This window comes from Vanacampus margaritifer, chromosome 5, assembly GCF_051991255.1.
Source record: "Vanacampus margaritifer isolate UIUO_Vmar chromosome 5, RoL_Vmar_1.0, whole genome shotgun sequence".
Lineage (NCBI taxonomy): Eukaryota > Metazoa > Chordata > Actinopteri > Syngnathiformes > Syngnathidae > Vanacampus > Vanacampus margaritifer.
In genome coordinates, this window is record NC_135436.1 from 25,777,763 (window position 1) to 25,797,374 (window position 19,612).

General features: G+C 41.5%; 3 protein-coding genes and 1 non-coding gene across 5 annotated transcripts; 1 reads left to right on the forward strand and 3 right to left on the reverse strand.

Moving 5' to 3' along the window:
• Window positions 1-3: 3 nt before the first annotated feature.
• LOC144051882 (protein phosphatase 1 regulatory subunit 14A-like) lies at window positions 4-6,054 on the reverse strand. The gene is made up of 5 exons (XM_077565461.1): window positions 5,915-6,054; window positions 4,631-4,909; window positions 1,386-1,466; window positions 1,218-1,250; window positions 4-700 (listed from the first exon to the last, which is right to left on the reverse strand). The coding sequence occupies exons 2-5, from the start codon at window positions 4,868-4,870 to the stop codon at window positions 563-565; spliced, it is 492 nt and encodes a 163-aa protein (XP_077421587.1). The 5' UTR covers window positions 4,871-4,909; window positions 5,915-6,054; the 3' UTR covers window positions 4-562.
• Window positions 6,035-13,902, forward strand: spint2 (serine peptidase inhibitor, Kunitz type, 2). 2 transcript variants are annotated; one of them, XM_077565450.1, is made up of 10 exons: window positions 6,035-6,485; window positions 8,395-8,565; window positions 9,794-9,880; window positions 10,645-10,680; window positions 10,775-10,801; window positions 10,977-11,138; window positions 11,267-11,446; window positions 12,605-12,649; window positions 12,779-12,887; window positions 13,101-13,902. In XM_077565450.1, exons 1-10 carry the CDS (start codon window positions 6,035-6,037, stop codon window positions 13,183-13,185), a joined length of 1,353 nt encoding a protein of 450 aa, XP_077421576.1. In that variant the 3' UTR covers window positions 13,186-13,902. The 2 variants fall into 2 exon arrangements, with proteins under 2 accessions (XP_077421576.1, XP_077421577.1); XM_077565451.1 differs by lacking the exon at window positions 9,794-9,880.
• Window positions 9,408-9,497, reverse strand: trnar-ucu (transfer RNA arginine (anticodon UCU)). Its single transcript is given in 2 exon segments — window positions 9,408-9,443; window positions 9,461-9,497. It is a non-coding gene; the product is annotated as a tRNA-Arg (tRNA).
• LOC144051877 (solute carrier family 35 member F2-like) lies at window positions 13,576-19,405 on the reverse strand. The gene is made up of 8 exons (XM_077565453.1): window positions 18,826-19,405; window positions 18,588-18,763; window positions 17,486-17,613; window positions 17,250-17,409; window positions 16,027-16,183; window positions 15,891-15,943; window positions 15,645-15,799; window positions 13,576-15,222 (listed from the first exon to the last, which is right to left on the reverse strand). The coding sequence occupies exons 1-8, from the start codon at window positions 18,891-18,893 to the stop codon at window positions 15,022-15,024; spliced, it is 1,098 nt and encodes a 365-aa protein (XP_077421579.1). The 5' UTR covers window positions 18,894-19,405; the 3' UTR covers window positions 13,576-15,021.
• Window positions 19,406-19,612: the final 207 nt, after the last annotated feature.

Sequence of the window (19,612 nt, forward strand, 5' to 3'; positions counted from 1 at the left end):
AGGTTGTTTTTTGTTGTTTTTTATTTCAAAACATGTACAAACAGCTGGAACCTCACAAAGGTGTGTGTATTACAGTATGTATAATTTATGAACCGTGTGTGTGAGTGTGTGTTATGTGTGCATGACGTTATGTGTGGCAGTAAACAAGACTTGAGGCTGAAGTGTGTGATAAATATTTCTGTGCGAAACAGGAGGCCGCACACGCACACACACGACCTTGTGAAGGTCTGTGAGGTGACATCACACGTTTACAGATCAAACAGACGTCTGTGTGTGAGAGACACCAGGAAATGAAACCAGTAAGAGTATAAGAGTGATCAGATTATTTGTCAAGCATCACAAATACTTTTGGATCATCATCAAAGTTCTGAGGGTCCACTTCCTTTTGTGCTTCAAGGTTCTTGCTGGTTCTGAGGTGCGCTTGTTTTGCCTCACGGCTGAGGTGTTTGGAGTAAGGAGGTGGAAGGATGCGGGATTTGGATGCGCTTGTTTTGTAGTCCAGCTCCTTCCTGGCAGGTGGTCGGGCCGGAGTGGGGTTGGTCGAAGGGGTGCGCTTGCTTCCTCAGTGCAACACCTCCCTGTCGGCCGATCCGGGGCGGGTGGGGTAGATGTGGAGCTGCGGTAGGTCGATGCCGTCATTGTGTAGCTCCTCCTGCTTCTGGAGGCCGTGAAGTTTGGACACCAAGTCGCCGATGAAAACCTGCCAGGACCACACATGCACACAAGCATTACATATAAACAAACTACAAGCAGATTTGCTGATGAATCACGAAGAAGACTGTTGCAAGTGTGCAACTAAGTTGCAGTAATAATATTTTTTTTGCAGAGGATAAGAATACATGCCTCTGAGTATTGTTACATGCTCCGTCCATATTTGTTGTGCACTGTTGGTGTTCAAACATCAGTTATTTAATGTTTGAAAAGTACCCCAATATTGATGCTATTTTTGTTAGCACAGCTATAGCATTTCACATGTGTTAGCATTACGCTAACAAACTTTTGTGGGTCAAAGTTATGTGGTTTAGTTAAACACACTACACTACTTGTATTTTTTTCTCTTAAATACACAATGTGTCTTTTTATTTTCTTACAACATGAAGCAAACAATCAACCAAGTGACATCTCAAAACTCGTCGGGGTATTTGTAAGTCAAGGTACCACTTTGATACTAAATTTGCAAAATGGTTACAAGTTGCAAGCTGGGATGTTTTGTTTACCTCCGTGTTGTTGTTGCAAGAGTGAAGAATCTCCTGGAATGAATACACACACATGCAGAGTCAGATACACACACGTGAGGATACAACACACACAATGATTTTTACAATTAGTAGTATTTTGTGTATTTAATTAACTCAAGGAAACGAGAAGCAGTAAAAGAGCGCCACCTGCAGTCTGTGCGTCCTCTCAGCGTCCGTCTTCAGGTCCAGAAGATCGTCGATGTTCACCTCCTCTGGCATGTCCTCCTCCTGATCATCACCAATAACAAACAGTCAGTACACAATTACAAGTTAGCACAACAGCTAAAAGGGCTAATTGCACTTCCCGTGTGTGCCTACAGAGGGAGACAAACAACAGAAGGGCGATGAATGAAAATGGCTATAGCGGCAGGTATGTTTCATGCTTTCATCTGCGCATGCGTGTCGTGCGCATGTTTACCATTCTCACACATTCTCAGTTCTGTCTATATATGGTCAATATAGCCAAGGACACTTGTGCGTGTGTGTGCGTGCTATTTGTGTGTGACAAATTTGTGTTTATACTAATGAGTGGCGGTCTCACCAACTGTGACATTGCAACAAACATGTCTTGAGATTTGATTTGTAAGCACACAACTTTTCTCACCAAAATCATTAGGAGGTAGCAGGTGTGCGTGCTTGTGTGCGGGTGCAATAGGCTCCGCCCCTGTTGTTTATCTGCTGCAGACATCAGTGTGACGTCATCACGTCAAACTGATGAAGTGTGTGCGTGTTCAGATTATTGTTCAATGACTGATTTGTGGTGTCAGCAAGTGTGGCTGTACACACAAGGCCACTCACACACCCACGCTGCACACAAACACACACACTAATCTGCGCGTTGGGCCATAATAGAAGCTCTATTTGACCTCGTTAGGTTAATGCTGACTTCTTTGTGCGTGTGTGTGTGTGTGTGTGTGTGTGTGTGTGTGTGTGGGGGGGGGGGGGGGGGGGGGTTATGGTGTGGGGGAAGGTACAAACTAGGAAAAACACGACCAAACAAAGACAAAAACACACGCCCACATTCATCAGGGACACATTTTAACATAACATAACACAAGTAGGAGTACAAATAGTTTTAGTAGTTTAGTTATATTAGTTTTGGTTTAACATTATAGTAATAGCAGTAGGAGGAGGAGGAAGAGTAACGTAGAAACATAGTTTTAGTAGTACCAGTAACAATGCAACAACAAATGTAGTTTTAGTCAGTTTTCGTTTTTTGAAAAGCATTTTCTTTTTTTAAATTTCATTAATGAAGATGTTGTGTTGTGCTATTTTTTTTAGTTTTCGTTTACTGTAATAACATTGACGGGGGGATGAAGGATATATCCATATATTTCCACTGACAACACACACACACAACACAGGCAGATGTCAAGCTGATAAATCAATAGCGCTAAGAGCTGTTAGCATCTGTCTTCGTCTTTGTCTTCTTCCCGTTGGTCTTCATTTGCATGTGAGAGGCTTCCTCAATTGGCTGTTCCATTCTTTTATTGATTGATGACTAATTGGACAAACACTCTCATCATCACTATGACATCACCAATGGAACATCATCAACCAAGCTAGCGGCCAGCGTTAGCGCGTCATCACCACTGTGGGTGTGTTTTTGATACGCACTGATGGATTACTAGTGTGAGTGTATTTGTGTGTGTGTGTGTGTATGTGTGTGAGACTTGTGTATATGTGTGTATTTATGTCCGTCTGTATATATAAGCATTAGTGTGTGTACTTTATTTTTGACAAAGTGTGTCTAAGTGTACAAACGTATATATGTGTGTCTTAAATTAATTTGTGTATATTTGTGTATGAGTGTGTTTATACAGTATGTGTGTGTACTATGGGTGTGCGCAGTGTGACTTTGTGTACAAATAGTCACAACATTCTCAGCTCTAGTGCGCGTGTGTGTACCCAGATGGGATGTCTGACAGGAAATGAAGCAAACGGGCAGATGTAATTATCTATTTATCAGCGGACACATGCTTGCAGACGCACACACACATACAGTACACATGCGCACACACGCATGCACACACAAACTGGGTAATATCAGGGGACAAATAATTGTCTTCCTTCTTACCTTCATCTATTATGCATCATTTCGTGTGTGTGTGTGTGTGTGTGTGCGCTTGTACATACTACATTGTGATGACCAAAATATGTCTTTAACCAACAGAATGAATACATTTTTGTGAATTGAGGACATTTTGGCCGGTCCTCACAACTCAAGACCTCTTTTTGAGGGTCAAGACTTGGTTTTAGAGTTTAGGTGTGAATTGGGTTATGATTGAGGTTAGGGTAAGGAATGGGGGTAGGCAATCATTTTTGATGGTTGGAGTTAGGGCAAGGGGCTAGGAAATGCATTATGTCTGTAGATGTCCTCACAATTATATAAGTACAAGGATTTTTTTTTATAAATGGAAAGGAAAGGAAAGGGGAAACGAATACATTGTTACGAAGTCAACAACATACTATTCAAACTCATCTTCAGGAAGTATTTTGACATTTCCATTACAAAATGGTGATACAAATAGCAGTACAACTACTAGTATTAGTGTGTCTAGTAGTAGCATTAATGTAGTTGTAGTAATAGCCGTACTAGTCCTCGGATTAAATTAATAGTATATCCAGTTATCCACCCATTTGATACTGCACAATAAAACCCTCAAGATGAACACGAGTGGCAACCCAACGTCAACGGAACAAAATCTCCTCCGTGTCTTGTCAAAAAGTGCTACTAGGATGTCTGCACACACACACACACACACACTTTGTATCATCGTGGGGACATCTCATAAACTTTTCTTTGCCCCTTGCCTTAACCCCAACGCTCAAAAATAATTGTCTACCCCCTTCCCTACCCTAACCTTAACCATAACCCAATTCAAACCTAAACTCTAAAACCAAGTCTTAACCCTCAAAAAGAGGTCTGAACTAGTGGGGACTACCAAATCCCCATAATTTCAAGTCGGTCCTCACAATGGTCGTTAAACCTGGAAAAACATGCGTGTATGGACCCCACAATGTAGCGAAGACAAAACCACACACAGCCTGCAGCTGCGTCTGCGCTGTCAGCTCCACTTTGCGTCCTCGCATCCAATCCTCCGTGTGACCTTTAACAATGCTTCTACTGCGCTCATTTCATCATTGTCTTCAACTATATTTTTCCAACTAGCAACCTATTTATTTTGATATTGTGACAAACAGTAAAAAAATTAAATAAATCCTCCCTGTTTTTAAAGGCATTAGACAGTAGTTACACAATATAGATAGATAGACTAATTTAAGACTCCACACTTTTTTCCTCACACTTTCTCTGTGTGCTGCTGTTTTGGTTAGCAACAACAGTTTAGTGGTGCCACTAAAGCAGAATACAGTAAAAGTCCAGTACTCACCCGGCCCCTGTAGAGCTCGTCCAGGCCGCAGTCGATCCACTTCTCCACGTCCAGCCTCCTCTGGAGCTCCTTGCGGTTGTACTTAACGGTGACTCGTGCCTGGCGCCGCTGCAAGCTGTGGCCGCTGGGCTCCCGCCCGCCCACGCCCCTGCCTCCGCCTCCGCTGCTGCCGCGCGCCCGGTTGGGTGACTGGTGGTTGCACACCTTGTTGACCCGCCGTCCCACCCGGTTGGCCGCCATCGGGAATGCGCAATAACCGAGAGAATGACTACTGGTTATCTAAAATTAATAAATAAATACGCAAATAAAATATCTGGAGAAAGTAACACAGTGGGTGTTATTTTACTTCAGGTATTAAGAAAACTGCGTGTGAAAATATTTAGAAAATACAGGAAAAATAAATGATAAGTAATGATGCACACTGGCTGAGGCGCGTCCACACACGCAGGACTGAGCAGCCGGGTGGGAAACCACGCGGTGGCTCACGTTGCCTTCAAATGCTTCGGGAATCAAGGCTTATACATATTCTATCAGATTTTTGATATTACCAACAATTGGAATTTTCATGTTTACTTTGAATAGAATAGGTGTGCAATTAAAGCTATGGAATAATTAACTTTATAGTTGTCAAATTTCCGGTCGGAGTGCTGCTACAAAACGGATTTACCTTGTATTGTATAATGTACGAGTAAGCCTTAACGCACCATCAAGGCATGCTCTCTAAGGTCCTAGCGCCGATCGTGTTCAAAGGGGCCACACGTGAAAAATCCTCAAAAGCGCAGCAACAGCGCTACCAGCGGGCTTAATTTAGCAAGTACACGAATGACTGCTAGTTAATTACGTCACTGATTAACTCTCAACAAAAGTCAGATAGATGGGTGTCTCAAATTTGTAGACAAGGTAAGAGTAAAATTTTAACATACTATTTGTTTATTTCAAGTCTGTCTATATAATCTATATTAATTTACTTTATTTTTTATTATGTAATATGTAATCATGTTTTATGATTTTGTAACTGAACTACCATGTCTGAATGTGTATACAATATTTATTGAGTCTGTTTTAATTAGTTATATTGGCAAAGTTTATGTTACTGTATTGTATCGTTTGGCGCAAGCCCAGCTTTATTTTACATTGTATTCTTAAAATGGCGAGTTAACTGCCTATCGTAGCGTTTCATTGTTCCGACTCTCGAAATAAAAGAAAATATAATTTAAATATAATCGACTTGGTGTGGAAAACGTCACAAAGTTTCTGTGGGCGTGGCCATGAGAGCCGCCTCACCTGTTGAGTCAGGTTGAAATCTGCTGCGACATAAAGAAGCAGGAAGTGAATCCGCTCGACCACGATCTTCCTTTCCTCCTCGGGAGAGAATTATTTTCAACTGTAACATAAAATAAGAAGATGAACGTGAAGTGCGCGCCCCTCCGTTGTGCTTTGTGGTTTTTCTTTGTGGGTCTGGTGTGGTCTCGCCTGCCCTGCGGGTGGAAGCCATTAGTTGACAATGACATGAAAGAACCATCTTTCGAAAACGGAGCGAAACACCTGCGCTGGATAATGGACGTCTCTGACCCGGAAGCCTGTCGGGATGCCTGCTGCTTGGACAAGCACTGTCATATGGCTCTGCTGGGTTTCCCGATGGACGCCCCGGCGCAGTGCCGACTGGTGAATTGCGTGGTCAACGGCACCAACGTTTGCGTGCTGCAAAACAGCTCCGCGTTTCAACTGGTGGGATGGAAGACTCGGCCGCTGACGGCCGAGCTGCTTGATGGCAACTCGGAACTTTCCAGACAAAAGGCAGACGACGAGACCCTCGCCGTCCCACTTGTGGAGACCTCCAAAAACAACAGCTCAGGTCAGAACCGTTTTGTTGTTAAGCGACACTTTAAAGTACGAATACTCCGTTACTCTACTTACTCTAAGTAGTAACTTTTTTTTCTCTCCATTGTGCTAGTTAATTAAAACGTTTTTTTTTGTTGACAGTTAACATTCGTTTTTACTTTTGTACTTTGTTTGTTTCGGCTTTGTTACTTAAGTAAAAGATATGGCTCAGTGAGTCTACTTTTTTTTGTACTTTTCCCATATCTCAACTTTATTTATAGAGCACTTTAAAAACAACCTTTATAGTATTAAAAGTCCTGTACATGGAACAAAGACCAATAAAGCACATCCTGAGTTGCAAATAGACTTGCCTTGCCTTAAACTAAGCAGTAAACATAATAAAACGCCATAAAAGCATTATGTAATGCCACTGTACTTGTACAATAGCCTACATATCCTTCCATTAACCATCACATTCTCTTATATTAATTTAGAAAAAAAATTAAATCCTTAATTTTGGAAATGTTGCTCATTTGGCCATTTATTTTATGTTTAAGTCTACCAAGTATAAAACATTCTTTACAGTTCACAGTTGATTATTAGTGTTCTAAATGAATGATTTATTTGGTTAGTTAATGAAAATGTTAAGTTTTGACTAGAACGACACTCAAGTAAAGTTAACCTTTCTCAAGGCCCAGCAATCCTAATTTAGACCGCACCCATTGTAAGTGACTATTTTCTCTCTTTTTTTTTTTTTTTACTCACAAATGATGTAACATGGAAAACATGTCAAATGTATGTCAAACAATTAATACGGGATTGTGTAATCCCTCTAATAAACAAACAAGATCGACAACATAGCTTCCTTGGTGGGGGTTGAGATAACGTGTGTGTGTGTGTGTGTGTGTGTGTGTGCAGCAGCAGTTCACTTCTTCTAAGAGCTGGAGAAGGAAGTCAATTAATTAATTCATCGGCACTGAAGAGGCAAAACCGTACTATTTCCTTACTGAAAACACCGCAGTGGTGCCTTGATTTACGAATGTTCCAACTACAGAGTTTACGAGTTAGATGTTATTTGGTCACTTTGGTAAAATACATTGCTATTTTTTAAAAAAAAATTAAAATTTCGAAACATGTATTTCTTTTTGTGGCGTTGGAACAGTTTCAGTTCATTTCAATCTGGAAAATTGATTTGATATTCCAGTAAATGTAGTCGGGAATGCTCCCAAACACGTCGTTGAGTAAATTGTTTTTCATTTTGAAATGACGACCTCAAAGTTTGTGTTTCGTTTGTATCGTGAATTCATATTTTCAAGTACGACGTGTGAACTGTTGAGGTGACTCAACAGGAAGTGTTTCAAGATACTTAGATCAACACCAGCACACCCTTCCTCGAACCCATTTTGATGTATTTATTTTTGCCCTCAAACAATCGAACGGGAACATTTTTGTCATTCTCGCCGACCGCGGGCTTGTTATACCGGTCGGTCGGGTTCCTTCCAGCTTGCAAGACGACGCCTGTAAATAGAAACAAAGGCGATCCGAGCACAAATAAAAGGATTGAGGTGAGATGTCACCTCCGTGGTCATTTTTGTGTGTTTGTTTTCTTTCCTGAGCGTCTGCGTCGATACGAATGCAGACATTGAAAACATCAATGTGAACTCTGGCCCGACCGATTTAATCAACCGGTATTAGCAATTAAAAATATTTTTTATTTTTTTTTTGCTGATTTTTTTTAATTTTTTAACTTTCAAATGTTATGCCCATATTTTATAGTTTTTTTAAGCATTAAAGAAGTTATTGTAGTTATATATTTTTAAATAAATCAACCAAGTAATCAGATACCAGAATTGTATTAAAAAAATAATAATAATAATTAGATTGTGTCTACCACTTTAAAGCGGACATAAAATTTGACCACTGTATATGAATTCTTGTTTCAGATTTGTGTCACCAGCCCATGAAGGTCGGATCATGTCGCGCCGCCTTCCCCAGATTCTACTACGACATCAACACCCAAACGTGCCGCGGCTTCACGTACGGCGGCTGCGACAGCAACGCCAACAACTTCGAGACTCTCCAGGAGTGCGAGGCCGCTTGTAGTGGAGTCACAGGTGACCTATTTTTTTTTTTTTTTTCATCCTGGAATGTGATGTCAGAGCAGAAGTTGGGCAAAATATGTCCTGCAAGTTTGACACGAATTCCATCATTCTTTTAAATCAGGGGGTCTGCAACTTGCGCCTCTGGAGACACATTTGGCTCTTTATTCCTTCTCTTGTGGATCTCTGGGGGAAAAAATACTCTAAATTAATATATTTTTTTACATATTTATTTTAAATTACCCTCTTTAATTCTTGTTGATATCATGTCACTTCCTGTTGAAATCAGGTCTCTTCATGTTGAAACGGGTCACTTCCTGCTAATTTTAGGCCACTTATGGATCACTTCCTGTTGTGATTGGGTCACTTTCCGGGTCACTTCCTGTTAAAAACAGGTCACTTCCGGGTCACTTCCTGTTGAAATCAAGTCTCTTTGTGTTAAAACAGGTCTTCTGTTGAAATTGTTTAATAAAGTTATATGAGAGGGAAAAAAACGCTACGCTAAAATGCAAAAAAAAAAAATATATATATATATATATATATATATATATATATATATATATATATATATATACAAAGTTAAAACGGGTCACTTCCTACTAATTTTAGGCCTCTTATGGTTCACTTCCTGTTGTGATTGGGCCGTTTCCGGGTCACTTCCTGTTTAAATCAAGTCTCTTTGTGTTAAAACAGGTCTTCTGTTGAAATTGTTAAATAAAGTTATATGAGAGGGGGAAAAGCGCTACGCTAAAATGCCCAAAAAAAGTGTATATTAAGTTAAAACAGGTCACTTCCCATTTTAGGCCTCTCATGGGTCACTTATGTTTAGACGTGTGAAAACAAAAAAAGTTAAAAGTCGACTCTGGTGGGACTCGAACCCACAACCTTTGAATATCTGCTTCCAATTCACTAGAAGTCCAACGCGCTATCCATTGCGCCACAGAGCCTCAAGTTACAGAGGGAAAGGGGGTGGGGGAGTTGTCGGAACACAAACACCAGCTATAAACCCTGAGAAGCGACGCATATGGAAAGCATTTGAGCATTTATTCCATTTCCTTGATCCTTTAAAAAAAAATAATAATAAGATATGAGGTCTATGCAGTACTAATAGTGCACAGTTGAAGAGCTCAAACAGTTTGCCGTAGTACTTCTGATATAAAAAATTTAAAAAAAAGTCTAAGGTAAAGAAATATATGATATTGTCCTGTAAAGCTAAGCTAGCTGTCCCTGGTTGTGTCCTCAGGTTCAGTTAACCCCGAAGAGTCGAAAACAGCGGCATCTGGAGGTTCAGCTAAATCTGCTCGAATGGCGCAGCCCATTGCCGATCTAAGTAAATATTTACAACCATACGAAATGATACAAGGCGTAGCGGCGGGAGCTATGCTAACAGGGGGTTAGCATGTTGTTGAGACTTGACTACAACACAAGCGCAGTCACTGTAGCAGTGTTAGCATGTGGCTAACTAAAGTAGCGCCACAGTGAAAGCTGAACACAGCAACAATAACAGTGCTAGGCTAGTAATCTTCATGCTAGCTTAGCCTATTACGAGGGTTCGTAGTAGACTTAGTGCAACTATCGTACAGTACCAGGGTCAATACTAGGATCAGTACCTGGATCTGTACTAGATTCAGGACTACTATTGACGTTTGGACCAGTAGGCTTACCAGCATTGGTATTGGAATTTAGGACCAGGATCATAGTACAGACCTAGTACCATTATTGATACCTGTACCCGGATTGGTTGTATATTTAGTGGCAGGTTCTGTACTAGGATAAGCACCAAAATTTGTCCTAAATTCAGTATCGGTACTCGAGCCAGTACCAGGATTGATAATTGTATTATTTCTCAGTTTGGTACTATATTTAGTACCAGTGCCGGTACTAGATTTGAGTACATCTAGTACTCAGTCCATTACCGGGGTTGGTACTAGAATAGTTACTTAGTTTGGTACTACCTAACAAGGTTGGTACAAGACCAGTACTGTATTTAGTATCAGTCTGTCCTAGGGTCAGCACCAGGGATGAGTCAGATTTGACACAAGTATAAATATTTGGACCAGCATCTGGATCGGTACTTACGGTGTGTCTTTGCAGGTGCACTGCGGTACGATGACGAGGTCCAGGATGAAGGTAAAGTCGCCTTGATACTGAGAGATGATTGATTTATTGATAAATTCCGTGAATGCGACACATAGTTGTCTCTCTCTCTCTCTCTTTCCTGTAGTGTTGTTCTCTGCCGAGGACTATTCTGGTATGTAACACTTAAAAAAATAAAAATAAATAAATATAAAAAAAAATTATATATATATATATATATATATATATATATATATTTTTAATATAGAAGTTGTCGAGCATTCTCTGCATTTGGCGGCCATTGGTAACGTTCCAATGTGGTTGACTTTGACTCGCTGTGGGCCAATCAGGTCGTTGTGAGGCGGAGCCGGATACGGGCCTGTGCAGGGCGGCGTTCCGCCGCTGGTACTACGACAGCCAGCAGCGCGATTGCAAGCTCTTCATCTACGGAGGCTGCGAAGGCAACAAGAACAACTACTACACCAAAAAGAGCTGCTTGGAAGCCTGCTATGGTAAAATTAATTAAAAAAAAAACTGCCTATTATTATTATTATTTTAAATTTAAGATGTTGGTGAACAAAACGTCTTACGTCAAATGATTACAATTTTGACATGTATTTTAATTATTTATTCATTTTAGTGACAGAAGAAGAATGTCTGTCCTCTCCCGACCCGGGTCCTTGCCGCGCCGCCTTCCCCAAATTCTACTACGACTCGGCCACCAGCAGCTGCCAATCCTTCACCTACGGGGGTTGCCGCGGCAACAAAAACCGATACGGCAGCGCCGAGGAGTGTCAGGCCCGATGCGGCGCCGCATTCGGTAATCGCGTGTGTTTATTTTCACTCTCACCGCCGTCCTCAGTAGCGGGGTCGCTACTTAAATCAGGACCCTGATGAAGTACTCCGTTCGGTACTGCAATTGCAGTGATGGGAAAATGAAGCTTCATCAAGCACCTGCGATATTTTTGGACTCCTCTAGATGGTGCTCTTGGCTTTAAGATGTAATGGAAACTAATCACATTTCCACAAAGTCTTTATAGTGGAAGTCAACCTTAAATATTTCTTGATTATGTTATATGTGACCTCACTAGTCGAAACCACGGTTATTATAGTTTGAGTTTTGTTTTTTAAATTTAGTTAGTTTTAATTAATTTTCAGGGCACTTCTCTTAGTTTTTATTAATTTATTAGCAGATTTTTCATTTTAAAAAATGCTTAGTTTTCGTTTTGTTTTAATTAGGTTCAGTATTATTTTTTTATTTTTTATTTTATTTTTTTAAATGTGTATTCATTACTTGTGGCAAATCTAGGTCCAGAGAGTAAAAACCCTGCCACAGTTTTGGCTTTAGCCATTGATGCTAGCTCCCTAGCAGGTAAACGAACACCATGGGAGCTAGCCATGGAACTAGCTAGCACCTCGGGTTAGGTTTTTGCTTTCTGGACCTGGATTTGCCACCTCTGGTTGTGCGCTGCCTTGTTGCTATAATTATAGTTAGTCTTAGTTAGTTTTATAAACATAAAATGTAGTTTCATCCATCTCATGGGGCGGCCATTTTGCCACTTGCTGTCAACTGAAGTCGACATAACAGCTGCTCAGGGCTCAGGCAACGACCACTCACAGCTCAGCTGTCTTCTGAAGCTGCGCTGTGATTGGTTGTCACCTGAGCAACTGTGATGTCATTTTTAGTCGGCAGCAAGTGGCAAAATGGCCGCCTTCTGAGATTGATAAAAACTGCTGGATTTTGCTCCTTAACTCATATTCCGTTAACGCAATATTAACCAGAATACCATATTTTGACTAGTGAGGCTGCACAGAACATATTATTGTAAAAAAAAAAAAAGAAGAAGTTTGGGGATGACTTCCCGTTTAAAAGCAATAGTGCCATCTAGAGGAGTCAAAAAATATGACAAGTGCTTCATGAAGCTTCACTTGCCCTCATTTTCCTCGCTTACGATGTCTCCCGTTGTTGTTCCGTCAGGTTCCCTTGCGGGTCGGGAGCAAACACGCACCCGCTGGACCGCAGGTAGGTCCTCGCCATCCGGCGTCGTCGTCTTGGTTTTCCGCGTTACTTCCGCGTTGTCCGTCCAGATGGAACTACTATTCCGTCTTCATTTTCTTGACATTACTCGCGCTGTGTTTATCTTCCCCTCAGCCTTCTTTGTTCTCCTGACCCTGGCGGCCATTTGCACCCTGCTGGTGTCCGCCCTGGTGGTGACCGTACTGAGACGCCTGACAGTGACCCGCAGAGCCTCCGTCTTCAGGTAGGTGGCGACATCGCGCAAGACACCATTGTGACAAGATCCGTACTAGGATGAGTATCGGGGTCGATCGAGAATTATTCTCGGTGTCAGCGCTTTAAGTATGTGGGTTGGTCTGTCCCGCAGCGCCTCTGCCATCAGGTAGGTGGCGCTGTGACGCCAGTCCTCAACCGCCTTGTGTGTGATTTGTGATGTTTGTTTTTTTTTTGTCTGCAGCGACAAGGAGGAACTTCTTCCAGAGGTGCGCTCGTCTTTGGAGTCTCTGAACCTCCCACCCTCGCCCACCGTTGGCAAAGCCTGATAAGTTGGGGGTTAGTCACTTTATTAGGTACACCCTCTCATCAGAACTCGCGCAAATTAAATGTTCAGATTTAAAGGAGAAGTCAAGACTTGCATTTATTTACAATATGTTCCTTTGTTTAAAATGCGAATATTAGTAACAGTCGCCAGTGTTACATAATCCGTAAAAAACGATTATAAACAATATTGTTACATTCAAATTTTTTCATCTTGGGCTTTTGAGGTGGTGTGCCTAATAAAGTGACTTCTGCTTGGTTGTCTACTTCTTGTCTTTATGCTAAGCTAAACAAATGAGTACAAACTTAAATTAAAGGATTTGTTGTCTTTTTTTTAATGCTGGTTAGTGGTTAAAAGTGTTGATTTGCACCACTTAAGTGTTTTGTTTTTAATGTTTTTATTTAATTGCTGATGATCAGTAAGCAGCTCGAGTCGAGTGACCTTCAAAACATTTAATCACTTTTATCAGCAGCATTTAATTGAACAATTTGTTTGCGTTGTTGATGTTTTTTCTTGCATTAAACATGTTACAGCACATTGCATTAATATACTCATTATTAAACATTTATTTGTATGTGACGGTTTTGACAAATAAAGTTTTAGTTGCATTTAATCACCTTTCATGATCGAATTTGAAATTTCCGTCAGATTTTCAGGTAGATTGAATGTAAAAAGTTGATTTGCTGTTGATGGAATCATTAATAAACTCAACTGATTTCAACCAGTTGTCTGCCATTGGTCATGAAAAATAAACATTTTATTCATAAAAAACAAACAAACCACTGTACATGGAAAAAAACATTTAGAGATGCTTCTCATTGACAAAATAATGCAGTACAAACTTTGAATTACTTCAACCCTAGCCCTTGAAATGATTTTACATCAAAGTTATTTTTCAAGAATACACAAAAAAAAGCATTTTTTTTAAATATATATATATTTTCAAACTTCGGTTTCAAGGCAGCATTAAGGACCACGGTAGGGTTTCATACCAAAGTTAGGGTTTCAAATTAGTTATAGGGTTTTAAGTATTGGGTTCAAAGGGTTGCAAGGCACTTTGGGATTCAAATTCGGGTTTCTAAATGGGCTTCAAGTCAGCATGAAGGTTTAACACAGGATTAAAGTTTCCAATTAGTGCTTCAAGCCAGAGTTCAATTGTGGTTCCAAATATGGGTTAGGGTTTCAAACTAGGGTTTTCAAAGTTGGGATAGGGTTTCAATATAGGGTTAGGGTTTTAAATTAGGGTTTCAAGCCAGTTTCATGCAATTATTCAGGTGTTAAATGAGGATTTGAAGGCAAAGTTAGGGTTTCAAACTAGGGTTTTCAACGTTGGGATAGGGTTTCAATATAGGGTTAGGGTTTAAAATTAGGGTTTCAAGGCCAGTTTCTAGCAATTATTCAGGTGCTAAATGAGGATTTGAAGGCAAAGTTAGGTTTTAAATTAGGGTTTCAAGATATTCATTTTTCAAAGTAGGGTTTCAAAGTGGTCTGAGCATTTTAAACGATTGTTAGGGTATCAAACTAGGATTTTAAGGCAAAATTGGGCTTTTGAATTGGGGTTTCAAGCAATTATTCAGGTGTTAAATGAGGATATCAAGGCAAAGTTAGGGTTTCAAATTGGGGTTTCAAGCCAGAGTTTCAAGCAATTTTTCAGGTGTTAAACGAGGATTTCAAGGCAAAGTTAGGGTTTCAAACTTGGGTTATGGTTTTAAAAAAAGGTTTCAAACGAAAATTTCAAACTGGGTTTAGGATTTCAAACCAAAGTTATTGTTACAAACAAGGGTCGGGTTTCAAGCTTTCCAACAGTTGCGGAGTGAGTAGCAAATAAAAGTCTGAAGTTTCACAATCGAGTGCAGTCAAGACGAATGCTCCGGCGCTGCTGCTCTTGCGCCAACGCCACTTCCTGTTTGGACGGCTGTGCAGTGTTGTCATGGTGAACATTGTCACCGCTGGGGGAGGTGGAAGGGCCGATGGGTACGGCGTTGAAGGTGATGAAGCCAGCGAAGATGAGGACCAGAGACACCACGTACAAACCTGAGAACTGAAGCAAACATGGCTTTCGGAGTAGGGTTTACGGGGTAAGGTATAAAAATAGGTTAGGTTTTTAAATTATGGTTTCAATTCAAACGAGGGGTAATATTTCAACTTTGGGTTAGGATTTCAAAATATGATTATTAAGTTTTCAAAGTAGGGTTTTTAACATTGATTATGGTTTCAAAGTAGGGTCTCAAATTTGGGTTTGACACAAATGGTAGAGTTTCAACTTCTAAAGTAGAGAAGTTTTTTTTAGCCAAGTTAGGGCTTTCAAATTTGGTTTAAAATGTTCATAGTCGGGTTTTAAACAAGAGTGAGGGTTTCAAGGCATGGTTAGGGTTTCTCATCTTCCTCTTCATCGCCATCTTCACCATCACCTTCATCATCTTCACCCTCATCTTCGTCATCATGGCCTGCGTCAGTACTCACGTTGTAGCGGAAGATGAAGATTCCGCAGAAGATGCTGAAGATGTCGGCGGTGAGCATCGAGAGGTTGACGGCGGCGGCGCTGCTTTCCTTCATGACGACGGGCATCAGGCTGTACAAGCTCAACATGCAACACGCGAAGGCTCCAAATAGCACAGCTGACCACAAAATAAACATGACAGACATTTAAAAAAAAAAAACTAAAAAAAAAACAGGTCATGTGACATGATGCTGTCATGTGACACTGACCGACTTGCCAGCTCCATTGGATGGCTGACACTTGATGAAGCTCCACCAGCACCCTGAGCAACACACACCATAAGACTTCATGCTTTCTTGTGAACACACACTTACATATGTTCACTTGACGTGCGTGTAACCTTACATTTGTACGCTGCTTATGACGCTACCAAAGAGTCCGAGCATACCCAGGAACTCGAGGCGGCTTCGGTTCTTGACGGCGTACTCTTGCCATACGTTGGACAGGCCGTAGAGGGCAGCACTGAGCAGCACCAGGCCGTCACCAAGCAGCATGTTGGAGGCTGCGCTCACCAGGACAAAACACATCAAGAGAATGATTTTGTGTGAGGTTTTTTTTGGAAGTGTGAAAAACTTACTGGCTCTGTGAAAGTTTTGCTGTGTGTGTGTTTTGGTTTGTGTAAGTTTTTTTGGTAGATGTGAGAGTGTTGTGAGAAAGTTTGTGTGAGTATGAGATTTATTTGGTATTGTGAAAGTTTTTTTCTTTGTCAATGTGAGAATTTTGTTGGGATATGAGAGTTTTTAGCTTACAAGTGATTTCTGGGGTATGTGTGTGAGAGTTTGGGGTACTAGTGAGAGGTTTTTGTGTTTGTGAGAGACAAGTTGTTTTTTGGGTGAGTGAAGTTTTTTTTTAATTTTAGTAATTGTGTTATGAGAGAGTATACTGAAAGATAGTGAGAGATTTTTGGGTCTGTGTGGTTTATTTATTTTGTTTATTTATCAATTAATTTTTTTATTTGGGTGTGCGTGAGGTTTTTGGTACAGTATATATGAGTGTTTTGTTGGGTGTAAGAGGTTTTAGGGTCAAAGTGATTTTCGGGATATACGTGAGAGTTTTTGACCTGAGATATGAGTGAGTTTAAGTTTTTTGGTGAGACCTTTTTGGGTATTGTGAGAGTTTTTTTGTTTGTGTTTTTTAATTTTGGTACAGTAAATGTGAGAGTTTTGTTAAGTGTGTGAGAGTTTTTAGCTTCAATGTAATTTTTTGGGGTAAATGTGAGTTTTTGAACCTGAGAATTTTTAATATGAGTGAGAGATTTGTGTGTTTGTATGTGTAAGAGAGAGGTTTATTAAGGCTGGGAGTTTTTTTGTTTTTTGTTTATGTGATTTTTGGGGGTAAATATGAATTTTTGGTACCAGTGATAGTTTTTTTTTTTTTTTAAGTGATTGTTTTTTTAGTTAAGTATGAAAGTTTCTGGTGAGCCTGAAAGTTTTTTTGGGGTGTGTGTGAGAGAGGTAAATGTTATTTTGGGCCTATCGGCACCCAATAACAACTCAACACATCACCACACGTCGTTTCCATGTTGTTTGCATTGATGCAGACGCGGTTAAGGAAAGTAGTAATCTTACAGGACCCCTGGTCTCGACTCGCCAGCAGGTCGGCTCCCACCATGGCGCCCACGCCCAGCAAACAGATGCAGACAGACACGTAGTGAGCGGGACGGTAGCGCGTCTTCAGGAGCCACCAGGACAGAAACATCACCACCGGGATCACAAAGCAGTCCAAAAGCTAAAAACAAAAAAAATCCCCATAACCAATTAATCGGCCTGGCCGATTATAAGTTGATGGGTGGGGTTTGTCTCACCTGTATGCTGGTGAGTGTGGTGTACTGGTAGGCTTTGACCACGGCGTAATTTGCCTCTACATCCACCAGGCCAAGCACGGAGTACTGCAGCCAGTGTCGGTGACCCATCTGGAACACACTCTCGGGACCTCTCCATTCAAAAGGTCTCAGATTTAGTGACCGATTAGTTCCGACGTGCTTGAACACATCGCAATCAGACTATATCAATGAATCCTGATGTAGGCTAACAGTGGACTGGTCGCCATAAGATCAGGGCACACAGAACAACAACAGACTGGTCGCCCATCAAAGGCTGAAAAAAATGACTGGTCGTAAAAAAAAGTTAGGACTCATAAGGACAAACTTTAACATAAATTAAAAATAAAATTAACTGGTCAGACTGGTCGCCGTAATGTTAGAACACACAGAGACAAACAGATTGGTCTCCATAATGTCACAACACATTGAGACAAAGACTGGTCGCCATAATGATAGAAGACATATTGACAAACAACAGACTTCTCGTCAATCAATGTCAGGACACAGGTAGACAAAAAATGACTGGTAAAAGCACTGATTGGTCCCCAGCCAAAATCAGGGTTCATAAAGACAAACAGTGACTGGTCGTCAGTCAATATCAGAATTCAAATAGACAAACAACTGACTGGTCGCCATAATGTCCTGGCACACACACACACACACACACACAAAACGGACTGGTTATCACTAGAAGAGGACATATAGAAAAGTCACTGACTGTTCGCGAGAATGTCACAACACATTGAGACAAACAGAGTGGTCGCCATAACATCAAGTCACATAGAGACAGAATGGTCACCATAATGTCAGAACACATATTGACAAACAACAGACTGGTCGCCAATCAATATCGGGGCACAGGTAGACAAAAAATGACTGGTCGTTAGAAAAAAAGCACTGATTGGTCACCAGCTAAAATCAGGGCTCATGAAGACAAACAAGGACTGGTCGTCAGTCGATATCAGGACACAAATACAAAAACTACAGACTCGTCGCCATGATGTCAAGTCACAGAGACAAACCAGACTGATCGCCAAAAAGTTCAAAATGGACAGGTCGCCATTGATTGCGATTGATTAATCACCTGTCCTGCAGAGCAGCGCCGGCGTGTAGGCGGCGCAAAGGAGCACGTAATGCAGGACACTTTGCAACAGGGGCGCATCCACCCGGAAGGCGGAGCTTAAATACTGAGACGACACGGCCGTGCCGCACACCAGCACCGCCAGGACCTGACCCAGCGCCAGGGTCCGAGCCAGACGCCTGCCGCCAAAACAGCTCACAGGTCAGAGGTCACATTTGCTCGCCTTTCCCGGCGGACTCACCACGTCAACGCCTCCCTGATCCTGGCCGGCCCAAAACGGAACGCCGGCAGATCCGCGTCGGGAGACATCTGGGAAGAGTCGCTTGCTGCCAGGGACTGACTGGATGTCTTCAATGACTTTCGGTGTCTTTACCCACTCAATGATTAACTACGAGAGGGCAATAGTCACACGCTAGCTTATCTAGAAGTGTGTGAGTGCGCATAATGACATGACATGACATAGCTACTGTTTACATAAATGAGCCACTGACAACTAGCTCGGGATAGAATTTGGTTAGAATGCATCTGGTTCGGATGCCTCCAGGACGCCTCCCTGGAGAGGTGTTGTCCCACCGGCGGCAGGCCCCGGGGACGACCCAGGACACGCTGGACAGACTAGCCGGGTTTACATGGAATTTTTAGTGATTCCGATTGAAATCATTCCGAATAAAGATCTCTGGTCACCTGTTTACATGTGACGTGATCCATCCGTGGCAGCCGCGGGACGCACGGACATCGATCACGTGATTTATAAAGATGGAGTTCATTCGTCATTTAGCACAGTAGTTGTGATAGTGTTAACACTTTTATTGAAGCAACGTCTTGATAAAAAACAAGTTTTAAGTGCTTAAAAACAAGTTCTCCCCTCGCAGACAAGCTTTGGGGAGACGCCGCCATATATGTGGGCGGGAACGATGACGTCAAGACGCGTTTACGTCAAGACAGCGCATGCGCATGCCGGACGGAGCCTCGCCATTCTGAATGAAGTGGACATGACGTTCGTTCGGATTGACGAAAAGAATATACCA